The sequence below is a fragment of the Phragmites australis genome, chromosome 17 (genome assembly GCF_958298935.1).
Source record: "Phragmites australis chromosome 17, lpPhrAust1.1, whole genome shotgun sequence".
NCBI classification, from domain to species: domain Eukaryota; kingdom Viridiplantae; phylum Streptophyta; class Magnoliopsida; order Poales; family Poaceae; genus Phragmites; species Phragmites australis.
The window spans coordinates 29550148-29567572 of NC_084937.1; the positions used below are offsets into that span (position 1 = coordinate 29550148).

At 42.9% G+C, this 17425-nt stretch overlaps 2 protein-coding genes and 2 long non-coding RNA genes across 4 annotated transcripts; 3 read left to right on the plus strand and 1 right to left on the minus strand.

Annotated features, from left to right (window-relative positions):
• The first annotated feature begins 1342 nt into the window (after window positions 1-1342).
• Window positions 1343-4483, plus strand: LOC133897079 (uncharacterized). Its single transcript, XM_062337649.1, has 7 exons — window positions 1343-1493; window positions 1589-1638; window positions 2721-2810; window positions 2896-2988; window positions 3114-3197; window positions 3284-3346; window positions 3569-4483. The coding sequence occupies exons 1-7, from the start codon at window positions 1343-1345 to the stop codon at window positions 4436-4438; spliced, it is 1401 nt and encodes a 466-aa protein (XP_062193633.1). The 3' UTR covers window positions 4439-4483.
• Window positions 4484-6153: 1670 nt separating this feature from the next.
• On the plus strand, window positions 6154-8467 carry LOC133897883 (uncharacterized). The gene is made up of 3 exons (XR_009905992.1): window positions 6154-6735; window positions 6817-7772; window positions 8253-8467. It is a non-coding gene; the product is annotated as an uncharacterized LOC133897883 (long non-coding RNA).
• A 96-nt stretch (window positions 8468-8563) lies between these two features.
• On the minus strand, window positions 8564-11404 carry LOC133897882 (large ribosomal subunit protein uL4c-like). The gene is made up of 2 exons (XM_062338708.1): window positions 10090-11404; window positions 8564-8689 (listed from the first exon to the last, which is right to left on the minus strand). Exon 1 carries the CDS (start codon window positions 10529-10531, stop codon window positions 10142-10144), a length of 390 nt encoding a protein of 129 aa, XP_062194692.1. The 5' UTR covers window positions 10532-11404; the 3' UTR covers window positions 8564-8689; window positions 10090-10141.
• Window positions 11405-12994: 1590 nt separating this feature from the next.
• Window positions 12995-14367, plus strand: LOC133897884 (uncharacterized). The gene is made up of 3 exons (XR_009905993.1): window positions 12995-13033; window positions 13672-13744; window positions 14248-14367. It is a non-coding gene; the product is annotated as an uncharacterized LOC133897884 (long non-coding RNA).
• The last annotated feature ends 3058 nt before the right edge of the window (window positions 14368-17425 follow it).

The following is a 17425-nucleotide window of genomic DNA, read 5'->3' on the forward strand; positions in this document are numbered from 1 at the left end:
AGATCTAACCGTCTTTTTAGTATCTTAGGAACAATAAAAGTCCCGGGCCGACTTTGGATCCGCTGTTCCTCGGGTCATCGTTGGGATATATTTATTCTTAGCTTCTTGTTTAGACTGAGATCTCTAGGTTTGTTTTTCCTGTTTGCGAATGGGAGAGAGCTTTTGCTGTCCCCTTGCATGGGTTTTATTTTTGGGTCGTCGTCCTCATCGGCGATGGCGGCGGAAGGTGTTTTCGGGTTACTATTTACGATAGATTCAAGGATGGTGGCGCTAGATATTTTCTTCCTCAATCACATACGGCGGTGTAGTTGCCGATATCCTTTCATAGCTTTAGATATGTCTCGGTTTTCGTTCTGAGATGTTGGATCTTACTGTGATTCCAATATATGGGGTTTCTCGATAGATTTGGTTGGAAGATTTGACTTCGGCTGCGACGTTTTACTTTGCTTCAGTCCTATGGAGCGATGCCATGGATGGCCGAGGGGACTGGACTTGGATAAGGTGAGTAAAAGACCTAAATGTAATTTGCTTGTCTTCCATAGTTTTTGATGTATGGAGTCTATACTGCTCAAAGTTTCAATACAATACCTTCCATTCCCCAAAAAAATACCGTACAGAGCAAAGACGGCAGAAAAATATCTGCGTCTCGCCACGCCAGCACCGTCAACTGACGGTGCATTTCAAACGCTGTCTGGCTGTCTCCACCCTCACCATTTCGCCCGCTTATAAATTCGTCCTGGCGCCGAACGGGCAATTCAAACGCCTCCCCCATCCCCTCCCATCCACGTTGCTTAATCGCCTCGCTCTAGAATTCTCTAGACGCTTCTAGAAGTCTCGCGAGGGTACCGGAGGTGAACACCGGGATCGGAACCCACCGACTCGGAATTGCTCCGCCGTCGTGATCTCGGTAAGGACTGGGCTTATCTGATAGGATTCGAACTCACCTCGCTAGCTTACTTCTCGAATTCTCTCGAAGCTTCTGGAATCTTCGGGAGGTGAAGCCAGGGCTGAAGCAGGCGCTCGCGTCCGAAGCCGTTCCTCCGATTCGGTGAGTGATCTCGACTCCCCGCTAGCTGCTCTTGGTCCAATTCGAGCACAGCCCACGCACCCCGAATCGCGCTCACTCGATTGGCTTCACTTCCGCTCCGAATCACCTCGAAGGTTCTCGAAGCGTCGGGACGTTGCGAGGTGACACCCCCAAATTTCCTACTACGCTCTGATCGGTGAGTGGCGTACTCTCTAGGGCTTGTTCGATGCATTTTTCGTTGGTTCGTTGCACTGAAGCTAGGGCTATGGCCGCAGCCCTGCTGCCTTCGGCGAAATCTAGGGTTCCGTAGATAGGATGCAGAAGCTCTCGGGGTTTAGGGGCCTCGCGGGGTTCCGATCTCTCGTTGGATCGACCTCGACGGCCGTAAAGGCCGCGAACTCCAAGCCCTCCTCGGATGCTGGGGGTATTACGTATGGGAGCTTCGCCAATCTTATGAACACAGAAGGTTCTGATTTTGTTTTCACCTCTGGTTGATTTGAGAAGGCTGCCTTAATTTATGAGGTACACTGATTTCCCTTGGAATTTTATGTTTGGTTGCAGAGAAATTGGTCAAGGAGCAGGCTTCAGTGAAGACTAATCTAGAAATGGCGGTATATTTCTCAACATTTTGCAGCGTTTTTTGGTGCCTTGTGGGGAATTTTACTGAAACCAATATAGTTCGCATCATTGAATTGCATGAATCGAAGTTGTCCGTGAGATTTTGTCCTAGTTGTCCCGTCACTATTTTAGTTTCTGCATGGTTTAGATGTGGTGTCTGTTTGGATAGTGCTACTAGCTGAAAAAGTTTTCTACCAGTTGATCAATGTCAAAATTGCAAAGCTGTATTTTATGTGGATGTGCCAGTTGTATCATCCCTGGTGGTAGGACACATCGATACTCTTCTAGTTTAATCTTGTTATGGTATTCTATCATGTTTTGTGGGCTACAAAAATCATCCATAACTGTTACAGTTAAGAATTGTAACAGAAATTAAAGATACTTTAACTATCAGGTTCATTTCCGAATTTAAATCTTCCATGGAAGTACTACAGTCTCAGTTTGATGTGCACTTTGTCCTCTTTGTAAACATTATATGCTTTTCTTTCCTTTGTATGCACTGAATTATGGAAACCATGTAGGTTTCAAACCGTTTTGTTCTGCAATGGGATGCTTTGTCATGTTTAAATTTCCATTTGATTATAATTGTAATTATTTACTGTTTGACACTAGCAAAAATCTGAAGATAATGTTTCTTAGTCGTACAATGCCTGTGTACTATTTTCTAGAAGTGTTAGTATCTGCCTTCCATATTTTGTCTTCTCGATCGTAAATTTGCTCAACCTCCAAACGTAGTACCACCAATTTCTCTGAACAATCGATGAAAGAAAATATTTTGGTTCAGCTATTTGGATTAAATATCTAAGGAGATGGCCTGATAGTTATATCAGATTTTAAAAATATGCCAAATACTCAGCCATGCTTCCTACTAGATTTTTGGCAAAGTGCTACTTGAAAAATTTAGAAAAATGCTTACCAAATTTTGTCATGTTTGTAGCAAGGCTAATGGACTATTGGTCCAAATTCCTATCTTTTTCCCCCTGTTAAGTGAGACACTAGTTGGTTCTCCTTTCTAATTCTCATAATTTTTTTCGTGCTTGTTACTCAGTCCTTATGAAATACATAATTGTTTCAGGAATATTTTGTTTCATCAATGAAGAGGAGGCATCCATATGGAAGAAAAGAACATGAGCTCCAGTTGGTAAGTCCTGAGACTAAACGGAAGGTAAGATGCCATTCTTCTCAATGATGCACTGCGCACCGCACACTCATTCCAGAAAGTTGAACTTGATTGTTCTTTTATGTTTCAGGATGTAAACTTATCTGGAATTCTACAATCACCAATTTCAAACATGCTGAGAAAGGTAGAGAACGGGTCTCAGGGTATTCCTAAACACAGAAAGGTGACTCGTCCATTACTTTTCACCACTTGATCTGAGCATAGATCAGATTACAATTTTGAATGAGATAATCCACGAAATTCATGTTATCCAATTGCATGGGTTTCTGACTTTTTTTGATTAAATAGGTGACACACCATGCATACGAAGTTGAGACAGCAAATGGAAGAATCACAAAGCACAGGAAAACTAGGAGCACCGTCATGTTTGGTGTATGAGCTTTTACTGAATTCTTCATGTTTTCTTTACATTTTACTGGCTATCTGTTTCACCCATGTTTTCTCTCATTTTTCTCCAGGAGCCAAATACTGTGAGGTCATTGCATACTACTGCGGACAAGGATATTACAAAAATGAGAAAGGTATGATGGCTGTGCAGTATAAGTGAATATTTTCTTCAATTTGTTTTCATATTTATATGGAAAAGATCCACAAAAAAGGTTTTCATATTCCTGGTCCAAAATGCTTTTTCCCTGTTAGCAAAGTGTACTTTATGGTTAGTCAATGTGTCGTTAAACTTTTAGGCTTCTCTATGGAGGTGATAGTCAAAGTCATTTATACTGTTCGTTTCGTCCCGGTTTTAGATTCCTGGGAACACAGCAACAATAATTTTAGATCGAGATAATTTGCGTGCATCCAGTCATAGCTACAAAAGAGGAATCAGAAAAGCTCATGCATGGTGCCGTGCCAATGGCATGTACAGAGATTTATCAGATTATTTTGGACCAGGCGCTGAAGTTTATACAACACCTGCAAATGGCACATTCCACTTGACTTTTGTGTGCAAAGAGCGCAAGTACAAAGAGCGCAAGCTCACATTCTTCCTTCATGGAAGGGATTTGTATTTGAAGGGCTGGAAGGGTGATAAATTTGGTACCTTTGAAATACAGTCAAAGAAACAACAACATAACTACATAGAAGACCCATCATGTACTGTTCTGAAAATAGGGGAGAATTACCACAATTTTCTTCCAAGAGGTAATATTGGAAAAGTGAGGATTGGTCCATTCGCTATGATGGACTCGCTTGAGGTTTTGCATAAGTGCAACGGTGTGATGTCCAGCGAGGATTTGGCTGCCATTGCCGTGTTTGCTGTTAACACTTCTGAAGCCATTCGCCTTGAAGACGTGCTAGAGGAAATACTGGAATCATTTGAACATTATCATTTGGACAAGCTAGACAGTAGACGAACTCTGTCGCTCCAGGTCAGAAAGTATGGGCACTACTCAGGTGAGTATCTGAAATGTGTGAACTTCTTGATCAAAGGAGAGCCACTACCAGAAATAGAAAACCGTTCTGGTGGAGCTATTAAGTCACTGCTGGAATTAATGAGTAAAATTAGAGTACCCCTGAGAGATTCATATGACGAGGGCATATTCGCACATGAGAAGCCGCCAGAGTCACCTGTTTGGTGTCCTCCGTATCTGGATTCCATGGGAGAAGATGAGGACTGAGCTGCTAAAGATCAGGAGGTGGATGAGGAAGAGGAGGAAGTGGAAGAGGAGTGGAAGTGGAAGAGGTGGAAGATGATGTCAGAAAGGCAAAAATGATACATCATTTTAGGAGTGTTGAAGATGAACAGCAGCATCTCCCGCTTTGCTGCAGCTGCCGCCTCCAGTGGGATGAGTTGCATTGGTCAATATGGCTTTTTAGCTGCAGCCTCGGGTGGGAATAGTGTAATTGGTCACAACGGTGCATTTGGTACAGCTTTGGGTATGATGAACATTTGATACAGCTTGGTCAATATGACTTTTTATCCGCAGGGGCTTTCCAACTGCAGAAAGGTATTGAGGGCAACAAGGTTGTGGTTCTTGTGATAGCACCATGGCAACAGTGCCATGCAAGTAAGGGTATCGATCATGTGTGCTACTTGTCAGTTGTGACGCCTCTTACCTCTGGTTTATCATGTTTCAGTTTTGTCGCTGTCCTTAGACATTTAGTCCTGCATATTGACATTTAGTCCTAAATTTGCTGAGATGCCCAGCAAAGCACTCATCAGTTCCAGAGTATTGTCACCATTGATATTCTATACTTAGTTTCGCCAGTCCAATTTCAATTGTAACCACTAGTACATATAGTTTCCCCAGTCCAATTTCAATTGTAACCACTAGTAGATATTTGTTAGTGCCTCGGATCAAAGTTAAGATTAGTGTTAATTATTCACTGTTAGCCCTTAATTATATCCCTGTCGGTGTTAATTGTGCTTTGTTAGTGTTAATAAGGATTAATTATGCGTCGGTTTAGTCATATTTACGTTAATCGTGCCTCTGTCAATGTTGATCAGTCCTGATTTAGCCTTTAATTAATGTTTATTTCAAAATTAAGTGCTTTCTTGCTCTCAGATTAGTGGGGCAGCATGAAGAAGGAGGGAAAATAGGGCGAAATTAAGAACCAAAAACCCTTAAACCCAAATTTCTCCCCAAATTCGAAGCCCTAAACCCAAAATCGCCAAATCCCAAAACCCTTAGATCGTGTTTTCGATAGGGATAAGTACCTTTTTCGCCCGCTCTTCACCACCGCTGCGCGCGCCGCTGGCATCACGAGCCCGCCGCCGTCGTCGTCGCAGCGGTGAACCTCATGCACCGTCTCCGTAGCGCGCTCGTGGCAGCCACCGTCGCACCCCTTCAGTCCACGAGGCACCGCACATCAGTTTGCTGCCGCGCGTGCCGACGGGACTGCTCCGGCTGCGCGTGATCTCTGGCAACCTCGCGCGCGCCGTTGCCATCCTGCCTCCGCGCCGCTGCTTCCCTGCCTGCGCGCCGCCGCTTCCCTGCCTGCGCGCCGCCGTTTCCCTGCCTGCGCACCGCCGCGTGTCCACTCGACGGAGCCGCGTGCGGCATATGTTCGCTGCACGCGTGCGCCAGCGAGGGGACCAGCGGCGTCGCCACTTCCGCCGCCGCTCTCGTGCGCGTATTTTTCTTTTTCATTTTTTTTTGAGCGAAAAGGGGTTAGGAATATACTAGTCTATAACATATATTACCAGGCCAAGAATCCCTGGCTTCCCAGCGCTCCAACTACTGTAGCTAACTATTCATTATTGCACGTGTCGCTCCGAACCGTCGGATGGAAGCACCAGCGTCGATTGCAACCACGTGTTCTCCCACCGACGATTCTAGGCGGAAGCCAGCAAAAAGCAGAGACCGCCCCCCCCCCCTCCGAGCTTCCACATTCTTCTTCTCCCCCCTCCCCCGGACCAACTCTCCCGTACACCTAGTGTTGCCCAATCCATGAACCTTCTCTCCGGAGCCGGCGCCGTCGGTAACTTCGGCCTCTCCCCGAGCACCTACACTCCGGCGGAGGCGGGGGAAGAGGCGACCTGCGAAAGCCCTCTATCGAGCCCCTGCGCGAGTTCCTCCTGTGCGGACGCCGTCGCCGACCTCGAAGTCTACAAAGCGTAGCGCACCTGCAAGCCCGACGAGGCCCTTCGTCGACCCGCTCTGCGGGCTCTTCCCGCGTAGACGCCGTCACCCCGAGCACCTGCACGCCGGCGGAAGTGGGTGAAGCGGCGACCCATCCGTGGATTTCTGTGGTACCGGCACCCTTAGCAAACAGGGCCTCTCCCCCAGCACCTGCACGTCGGCGGAAGTGCGTGAAGCGGCGACCCGACAACGCCCTACAAAGAGCCTCTCCGCGGGTCCTTCCCGTGCCGGCGCCCTCAGCTACCTCGGCCTCTTCCAAGTGCAGCGAGTCGCCGAACCTATCGACTGATTCCAACCGTGGCGCACACTTCCTGAAGCTTGGACTCCGGCAGGTAACTCCAAGCAAACAGCCTGACAAAACATAAAAGATTGAACTCCATTTCCCTCTCTGAATGATCTCAACCGTGGCGCAGACCTCCTGAAGTTCGGCCTCCCGTAGCTAGCTCCAAGGGAATAGCTTGACGAAGCATAAAAGGCTGGCCTCCATTTTCCTCTCTGAATATCTTTCATTGATAATATTAGGTCTCACAGTACAATGACCACAATTGCATCTCTAAGTGAATCTTTCATTGATAACATTAGATTTCACAGTGCAATGGTTAGAGTTGCTTTTCTGAGTACAATGGCCAGAATTGCCTCTCTGAGTGAATATCTTTTATTGATAACATTAGAATTCACAGTGCAATGGTTAAAGTTACTCTTCTGAGTAAATTCATATACATGGGATCTTTTTGGCTTGATCAGTGCGATCTGAAAATTTGCTTGGCTATAATTCAGTTTATGTTTTGATTGATGAGGGCTGAATCGTTGCGAATAGGCATGATCTTGGTGCATTCTGAGTAGAATCTGTGGGGTAAGTTTCAGATATGGTGTTGAAATTGGCAATCTATGAAGAGTTAAATCAGTCAGGATAGATAATTAGCATATATCTTAACGATTCTTCAGTCGATATTGCAGTGGAAGTATACACTGTCATTAAGTTTTTTAGTGGTGTAGTAAATTCCAACTTGATCTGTTAAGTTGTACAGTGATCTCACTCCAACTTCAGCTGTCCATTTTTAGTGCTAGACGTGTTCACAGCATATTGCATAGTAAAATCCCTGCCTGATGGTTTGCCCTGAATCAATATCTTTAATCTATCAAGACATTACTATAATTCTGAAGACCGTAGCATCTAAATTCCGCTTGAAATTGGGATGTCCTTCTTCTTTGCCACAATTCATTACTACTTTTGAGTCCTCAAGCAACTGAAGTAGTCTGAACTGTCAACTATAGTTCTTTTCATATGTGAGATTGTGTGTCACCAGGTTAATGCCTTATTGGAACCTGCAAAACTGCTGCCTATTTGGGATTTTTTGAGAGTCACCAGGTTAGCATCCAACCATCTGAAACAGATTTACATCTTTACAATATATGTTTCTGTTGAAAGAAATACATGTCCATTTAGGATCCAAGAATATTAAAATTCATGCTTCAATTTTTTTTTTACACTAAGTTTCATAGTTCTGTTGCTGACAGTAATTTTTATAGTTATTTCCTTTGGATGATACTTATTATTCGTATATGTCATGCTTCTGTCAATATGTAATAATACTCACCTTGATCAAAATGTTACTTCTTTAGGCCAATGCAGTCCACTGAGGATCCAAGAATATTGAAATTCATGCTTCCATTTTTTTTCTACACTAAGTCTCACAGTTCTGTCACTGACAGTAATTTTTGTAGTTATTCCCTTTGGATGATACTTATTATTTGTATATGTCATGCTTCTGTCAGCATGTAATAATACTTATTTGTCAATTGTAAGTATTTTCTGATCAAAATGTTGTTTTTCCTGTAAATTTACTAGGTTGATTGGTGCGCCTACGCCGCACCCGTCGAGGTTTCCACAACGGTGGATCACCAGGGGTTCGTCAGCCACGGCTTTCTGGCGTTGGTTCTTGATCAGACCAAACTGCCAAGCATCTACATAAAGAGAGGAACTCGTTTTGCGGGTCGTTGACGACGAATGACGACCGAGGCAGACCTGGATCACCGCCAGAGGTGCTAAGATGGTGGGGGAAAACAGGCGGCACCTCCCAAAATTCTATCGCGATCCGGTCCCTGCAATAGAACCCCATTCTACCCTATGGCCTAGGATGATCCAGTCCCTGCATTAGGGTGGGAATTCCCAAACAATTCACTCTCATCCAAAGAGTAACATAACAACAAAAAAGCAACAATACGATGGTCTACACCACTCTTGTACCTAGGAAGGGCTGTCTGCCTCGCTCTCTTCAGCCCAATCTGAAAATTACACAGAAGAAGTTTCTGTAAAGTTTGAAAGATGATGTAAATTTCTAATAGAACAGAAGTTATAGAGTGGCAGAAAATTGCATTGTTTCAAACAAATTAAACAATAAATTAGGTACTGTAATTACAGCTTAGCATGCTTACACTTCTTTAAGCCTTTCTTCTTATTTACTGAACCCAGCATATTCCTTACTACTTTCTTTGCTAAGAGACTCCACCAGAGACATCTTCAGAGCGAAGATAATAACACCAATGACCAAAAATGTCAGGTGTAGCTTGTTGTGCAGATTATGGTGTTGGGCTGATAAAAGGAGTGCATTGGGACCTCTAGAGTTCTACTTCAGTGGAGTTCAACGATTCCACAGGGTGTCATCTCTCTCTCTCTGTCTTTTTTTTTTGGGGGGGGGGGGGTCGTTGTCCACTTGCCATAGTAAAGCAGAGGGGAGGGGGCTATGGAAGTATGCAGTACAGTGAGAGAAACAGGTATGATCGACTTTTATATGCGGTTGGAAGGATTTGACATTTGTCTTAGATGTAGTATGCTATAAAATAACAAAGCCTGCAGCCTTAAAAATTAAAATGGCACCCATAAGCCAGAAATGGCTGTGTTTTTCTGTTTCTTTACTTTGTTATCTTGCTTGGCACCCATAAGCCAGAAATCGCTATGTTTTTCTGTTTCTTTACTTTGGTATGTTGCTTTACCCCTCCTTAAGCCAGGGCCTTCGACATCGAAGGTAGCACCCACTAAGGATATACAAAACATTAAGAGATCAGATTTATGAAATCTTACTGCAACATTATCAATTGGTTCCACTGCAATAGGCACCTAAAATTAAAAAGCCCCCCTTGATCCCCATCTTAAGTGACATGTACTTGTTATTTGTTAATTCTTATGCAAACAGCATTCTCGAGAACATTTGAAAGGAAAAAGAAGAAATATGGTAACACCCCTCCAAATTTTCTGAGAAAACTAATCTCGCCTGGAACCGGTAATTAATACCAGGCAGCAGATAACATGCGCTCTTGGCATTCCAGTGAACACAGTTATCTACCCTTCAATTTCAGTTACTTTTCCTGTGCTATCAGAGTCCCATACAATGCACTGCATAAACTGTTTACAGAAAGAGCAGGCAATTTAATTGAGTTACTTGATAGAATGTTAAGGCCCAAAACATGGTAATCTTAAGATTATCCAATTCAATTCAATTGCAGCCACTGCTTTGTAACATTAATCACTATTATTTGTTGTTCTTATAGCTACCTGTTTTGTAACATTATAGTAGCTGAAGGATTGCAGAGTAGCATTGCTACCAGACTTCACATATGCCCAGCACAGAAATAATCAAAGAGTGCATTACAATCAGCACAGCAAAATGTTATGCATAGCTAAGTACCTTGAGCAGCCTCCTCTGTTGTGGCTTCTTCTTCTGGCTCCTCCACCACTTCTTATTCACCGTCAACCTCACCATCAGTATCGTTCTCGTACTCATCGAATACGGTGGCACCATACCTGGAGTTGAGGTAGTCGATGGCGGCAGGGGTGAATAAGAGCTTGCGGGAGTCGAGGATGTCGTACAGGTTGAGCGTTCTGGGGCTGAGGGGCACATTGTCGTCGAACACCGTGGCAAAGAACATGGCCTTCTGCTTGGGGTCGAGCCCCCACCGCTGCAGAGCGGACACGAACTCCCCGGTCTTGGGCGCCGCCGCGAACGCCTCGTCAAACTCCTCCAAGACGAAGGCATACAGGTTGAGCGTCCTGGGGGTGAGCATCTTGAGGGAGCCGATGTTCCTGCCGTTGAGGTGCACATTGTCGTTGAACACCATGGCAAAGAACATGGCCTTCTCCTTGGGGTCGAGCCCCCACCGCTGCAGAGCGGATACGAACTCCCTGGTCTCGGGCCCCGCCGCGAACGCCTCGTCGAACTCCACCACGACGAAGGCATCCTCGGCCACTGCGGCGCTGGCGATCGCAGTGGAGATGGCTAGGCGCTTCTCCTTGCGGTTGATCTTGATGGACCAGTCATGGAGCTTGGGGCCGAACACGACGCTACAGCCGGGGTGGAGCGGGGTGCGTTGCTACCCGCGTCGCGCCTTCCCCGTCTTCTGCTGGTAGCACCCTGGAGATATTAGGAAGATTTAGGGAGTGCTGATGGGGCTTACATAGGGTTCGGTTAGGTCGGGGAAGGTCTAGAGCATGCCAGCGACGGTGAGCAGCGGCGGCGGCCATGGTGGTTCTCGGTGCTGGCTCGGCTCTGGAATGGAGAGGAGGAATTGAAGGATGCAGGAGGTAGAGGGGAGGGAAGCGGTGCTCACCAAGGGCTCCTAGAGGTCGGAGATGGTCAGCGGCGGCGGATTTGAAGGTGGCCGGAGACGGGGAAGAAATGGGGAACGGCAAAATTTGCCTCGGTTGGTGGCAGTGGAGCTCAATTGGTAGTACAGGAAGGAGGAAGGAAGGCGGGGGGGCTCCATTTTACAGGTGCCCGGGGCTGGCTCGGCCTCCACGGGCGGCAGCGGCGCGATGGCAAAGGAGGAAGGGCCGAGGCTCACCTAGTGGCAGCGGCGGCGCGAGATGAGGGCGATGACAACGATGGTGGTGGATCCAGGTGGCAGCGACTCGAATCCGGCGGCGGCGGTATGGATTTGGGCAGCGACAGCTCTCCCCGGGGCCTGGCTCAGCCTCCACGGGCTGCGGCGGTGCGATGGCGGCCCGGTCCGGGCATGTGCTAAGTTCCTTCCCTGTGAAGACTCGTGCCCACAAAGCCAGCAGGCATGTGGTTCCTAGCTTACACAAGAAGAATCTTGCACACTAAGCTAGCAACAAACTGGGTTTGGAAATAATACCGTTTCCGTACAAAACACATGTACATATTACTGGATGCCAGCAAGAAATGGATAGCGTGTGTGCAGCTCTGCTCTTCGGATCTAGGAAAACAACAAAACAGAGAAGAAAGTGGTAAAGAGATTGATGGCGGAAAAAGTTTTAGTTGCAGTCACAACGATCAATCTACTCTCCATTAAAAAATACATGTACATTGTAGACATACCCCATATTGCAGCCGTATTGTATCCGTTGTGGCAATTATGAGAAAATGATAGAATATTGGAAGTCTGTTAGGGAAGAGAACGGGAAAGAGAATGCTATTGGAGTGCAGGAACCTGAAGGGAACGAATCTGGAAGGGAATTCCTTCGGGAAGGGATTTTGTGCTCGGAAGGGAAGGAAACGTTTGGGAATGGTCTAAGGATCGAACTCACACTGACTGGACAAACATCGACGCACTAAGCCAACCAAACCAGCTTTTGGTTATGGAATCAATTGGCACTTGGTCCAGAACAAAGGAACTACAAGTCGTTGAACTGGCACCATCACCGCATCACCACTTGCCAGAACAAAACTCCACAGAGGGGCGAAGCTAAATGCAACTGAACAATAAGAACCGCATGCGCTCGCTGCCAAGATACTGCACCAGGCTGCCAGGCTCAGATGAGATGTCCTGCCGTTTTGGGATATTTTGTAGCTGCATCAGAGTCTTCTCCTAGTGCAAAGCAGTGACACTAGTATTATTAGAGCATATATAATGAGGTATTAACGTGTTAGAGAATATGTTCATAAAAGAACCAGATTTTTTTTCTCAATGGTACTGGCACATGTGCTTAGACATAAGACAATGGTTTACTCAAGCACCACTGCATATTAGTGCTAACAAGATAATTAACCATGTTTGAAAATCTTAATTCATTCAGGTATTTTTTATTTCCATATATGTTTGTAAGATTGATTGAGTGACTCTCTCATCAACCAATAATACATAGATTTGATAGAGTATTTTCCTTTAGAATTCAAACTCCAAACTACTTCATCTTCAAATTCATTCAGATGCATTTGGGAAGTCTAGATTTTGATTCTATCTCATTGATTATGTAACTCAATACAAAGCAATATTCTAAAGGAAATATTCCATATATGGAAATATATGCATCAAGAACATCGAGAACATCAAGAACGGAGATGTTCTTATCAAGACAGATATTGTATAAGGTAGGGAAAATATTGGCTAAAGGAATTTTCTGAATCCAAGCATCCTCCTAAAATCTAGCCTTCTTTCCATTGTCAATTAAGATTCTTCTTCCTCCTCCCGGGGCCGCAGGTGGCCTGCCCGGGGCCTCCTCCCTCGCCTCTCTCTCTCTCTCTCTCTCTCTCTCTCTCTCTCTCTCTCTCTCTCTCTCTCTCTCTCTCTCTCTCTCGATCGAACAACGGAGCGGAGGGGGAGCGGTGGTGAGACGAAAAGTTTTCCACCGAAGTACCTGCGACAGCATCCACTACCACCGTGCATCTTGAGGTTGGTGCCGCAACCCTTGTTTCTTCCTGATTCTCCCCGAAGTCCGATTGCTGCAGATCCTCCGCCGTTTGCATATGAGGGCGATGCAGATCTGGTTGGGATTTGGGTGTGGGTGAGTTCCTCTCAGAGTAGGCTGCCATCGGGCTGCAAGAGGAAGAGAGAGGAGACGGAGGTGGAAGGGCCAGCGAGACAAGCATCCAGGCACTCCTGCCATTGTCCAAGTGGAAATGGGGGTAGAGAGAGGAAGAAGAGGATGGAATATGGGTCAAATTTTTTTGCAGCTGATAAACATCGTTTGTTTAGGGCCTAAGCAAATCTCGATATAGTACCTGCAGTGTCATTATCCCTTCATAAAAGAAAAGGAAAAGAAAGACATAAAAGACTTTGTTTGATTCAGCTTAGTTAGTCCGAATATTTGAATAATGTAGAGTACCCAGTCCGTATAATGCATATGGCTCATGACCTTTATGCATATCTGAAGTTTTACTTTATCTTCTTCCATAGTTTGGCCTTTTCCTGAATTATTTGTTTGGACTCTTTGTATCACTATTATGTTGTGATGGGAGTCTATGTTGTTTAGTGATTTATCTGAAACTAACCCATAATGCTTTGTTTGTTTCTTAAAAAAAAAATACAAGGCAACATAACCAGGAACACACAAGGAGTGAAGGGACCTAATATTGGTACAAAGGAAAAAGGAAAAAGAAGAAGGTACATTGCACAATCTGTTGCTACTCTTTAGATTAAAATTAAAATTAATAATATGTTGTTTGAACAAGGCTTATTAACCTATACAGTCAGGTGTGTGTGCTTTGTTTATTTTTTATTCATTTATATTAGAATTTTGATTGAACTAGACAATGTTTATGGTCGACACTTGTTCGTATAGTTACTGAGAATTGTGATTACAATGTGTGTAATAAAACATGCATCATTCACAACTGAAATCACTGAAGATAGTTCTTTGTTACATAACAATTGTCCCTTAATATATATTTTTTATTCACGCATTGATGAAGTTACTGATTTTTCAGTATTATGGCCGACACTTTCATGATAAGATGAGTGAATGCTTGATACTCAACCTTGATTAAATCGACATATCTGCTTCGATCAAAGCAAAGCTGATTTGGAATTTTTTGCTATATATTGAACTGCTTATTTTGGAATTTCTTTCACTGTCATAACTTCTAATAATTGTTTTGTATCTGCAGACCTCCCATAATTGTGAAGAAGAGCCGTCCTGGGCTCTTGGTCCTCTCCTTGGAAGGGGAAGTAAGAACCCGCAAGAAAACAACTTAGATCTAAGGTATGGTTGAGAAATTCCTCTAAATGTTTGTAATCTACATTTTTTATATTAAGTAGATAATCTTTTTATCTTCCAATTGTTCTATTTTGTAACTTATTATGATATGTTACTGACAGTATCTTTCTTACCATAGATAATGGTACGAACAAAGAATAGTAAGCGAAAGATATCAGCCATAGATAATGATAACAATACTGCCAAAGAAAATAGAGCTAAACGACGAAATGTAACCATACAAAAGAAATATGCTTATCTATCTATTCCCCATGGTATGAAATATTTCTCACCTGAACATATGCAATATCTTAAAGAATCATATATAGGACGATCATATTTTGGTGCTGCAAACCACACATGTAAATATTGCAGTGCATTGTTTTGGAGTCAAGAAAGTGTGAGACGTGAGGCAAGATATAAAGACAAAAATATCGTGTGTAGATTATGTTGTAAAGAAGGAAAGATCCGTATTCCCCCCTTTAAAAATCCACCTGAATACTTAGAAAAGTTGTTAGATTACAATGGTGATAGCAGATCAAAACATTTCCTTAAAAAAATAAGATATTATAACAGCCTATTTGCTTTTACATCAATGGGTGCTAATATAGACAAATCAATAAACCGTGGAGAAGGACCTTATGTATTCCGTATCAATGGCCAAGTACATCACTGAATTGGAGGACTACTTCCAAAACCAAATTCCATACCGAAATTCGCCGAACTATATATCTTTGATACTGAACACGAGATTGCAAATAGAATGCGCGCTTTGCAACAAGAAGAAAATGATGATATAGATATCAATCCTAAAATAGTTCATGGATTAAAAGAAATGCTAGACACATACAACCCTTTGGTTAAAAAATTCCAATTTGCACGAGACCTATTAGAACAATATAATGGAATAGATGTAAGCATACGTATTGTTGGAGCAAATAAAGGAGATCCAATACAATATGAAATGCATAATACAGATGATTTAGCAATATTAATTGCAGGCGACCTATCATTGGAAAACTATAAACGGGATATCATTGTGTGCAGTAAAAACCAAGAGCTACGAGAGATTTCAATGTTCCATCCTGCTCTTATGGCATTGCAATATCCGTTACTATTTCCATATGGTGAGAGGGGGTATCAACTTGGCATTTATTATCATCAAACAGACCTATCTACAACCAAAAAACGAAATAAAGTCACGATGCATGAATTTTTTAGATATCATATTCACTATAAAGAGGGTCAGCCAAATCCATATCTATGTTACGGAAGGCTATCTAAACAAGCTATTGTTGATGTACGTGCATTAGAAGATGAAGATCGATTACGCTTTATAGCTAAAAATCAAGATAAATTAAGGGTTGAATATTTACAAGGTATAACAGATGCTATAGAAAAAGGAATGTCTGAAGGAGATCAGATTGGCAAAAGGGTTCTCCTACCATCGAGTCATACAGGATCTAGACGATATATGATTCAAAACTACCATGATGGTGTAGCTATATGCCGAGTCTATGGAGCACCAGATCTGTTTATAACATTTACTTGTAATTCAAAATGGCCTGAAATCCAATTAATGTTACAACAAGGACAACAACCTAATGACAGGGCCGATATAATTGTACGAGTTTTCCATATGAAATTACAAGAACTATTAGACAATATAAAAACAGGCTTAGTATTTGGCCCTATAAATGCAATCCTTTATTCCATAGAATTCCAAAAGCGAGGTCTACCACACGTCCATATATTAGTCTGGCTATCTAAAGATGGTATAGAAATTACTTGTGACATAATAGATAAATTTATATCTGCAGAAATTCCAGATCCTGAAAAGGATCCTTTTGGGTATATACTCATAACTGAACACATGATGCATGGACCATGTGGAGATAAAAACCCAAATTGTGCTTGTATGAAAAAAGGGAAATGCTCAAAATATTATCCTAAGGAATTCCAAGAAGAAACAACATTTGATGACAATGGATTCACTCTATATAGACGTCGGAACAATAATATATATACTAGAAGAAATGAGCATAACTTAGATAACAGGTGGGTAGTACCACATAATTTATATCTGATTAAAAAATATCAAGCTCACATAAATGTCGAATATTGCAACAAAAGTAAAGTCCTTAAATACCTATGCAAATATATCCATAAGGGTCCCGATAAAACTAAAGTATTTTTTGAACAAATCAAAAGAGGCGAAGATACACATGCAAATAAAGATAATGGAGGAATAGATGAGATAAAAGAATACCTTGACTGTAGATATATATGTGAGCAAGACGCATTATGGAGACTATTACTTGTAATTCAAAATGGCCCGAAATCCAATTAATGTTACAACAAGGACCGCATGGGACGCCACCGCCCTATGCCAGCACCTCCACCTTCCTCTCACGCCTGTTGATCGTTAGACCTGTGAAGACTAATATATGGACGTGTGGTAGACCTCGCTTTTGGAATTCTATGGAATAAAGGATTGCATTTATAGGGCCAAATACTAAGCCTGTTTTTATATCGTCTAATAGTTCTTGTAATTCATATGGAAAACTCGTACAATTATATCGGCCCTGTCATTAGGTTGTTGTCCTTGTTGTAACATTAATTGGATTTCGGGCCATTTTGAATTACAAGTAAATGTTATAAACAGATCTGGTGCTCCATAGACTCGGCATATAGCTACACCATCATGGTAGTTTTGAATCATATATCGTCTAGATCCTGTATGACTCGATGGTAGGAGAACCCTTTTGCCAATCTGATCTCCTTCAGACATTCCTTTTTCTATAGCATCTGTTATACCTTGTAAATATTCAACCCTTAATTTATCTTGATTTTTAGCTATAAAGCGTAATCGATCTTCATCTTCTAATGCACGTACATCAACAATAGCTTGTTTAGATAGCCTTCCGTAACATAGATATGGATTTGGCTGACCCTCTTTATAGTGAATATGATATCTAAAAAATTCATGCATCGTGACTTTATTTCGTTTTTTGGTTGTAGATAGGTCTGTTTGATGATAATAAATGCCAAGTTGATACCCCCTCTCACCATATGGAAATAGTAACGGA

Coding starts and splice junctions, on each gene's coding strand:
- LOC133897079 (XM_062337649.1), top strand. CDS start 1,343: ATGCAGAAGCTCTCGGGGTTTAGGGGCCTCGCGGGGTTCCGATCTCTC. Junction 2,811..2,895: donor GTCCTGAGACTAAACGGAAG/GTAAGATGCCAT, acceptor TTTATGTTTCAG/GATGTAAACTTATCTGGAAT. Junction 2,989..3,113: donor GTATTCCTAAACACAGAAAG/GTGACTCGTCCA, acceptor TTGATTAAATAG/GTGACACACCATGCATACGA.
- LOC133897882 (XM_062338708.1), bottom strand. CDS start 10,531: ATGTTCTTTGCCATGGTGTTCAACGACAATGTGCACCTCAACGGCAGG.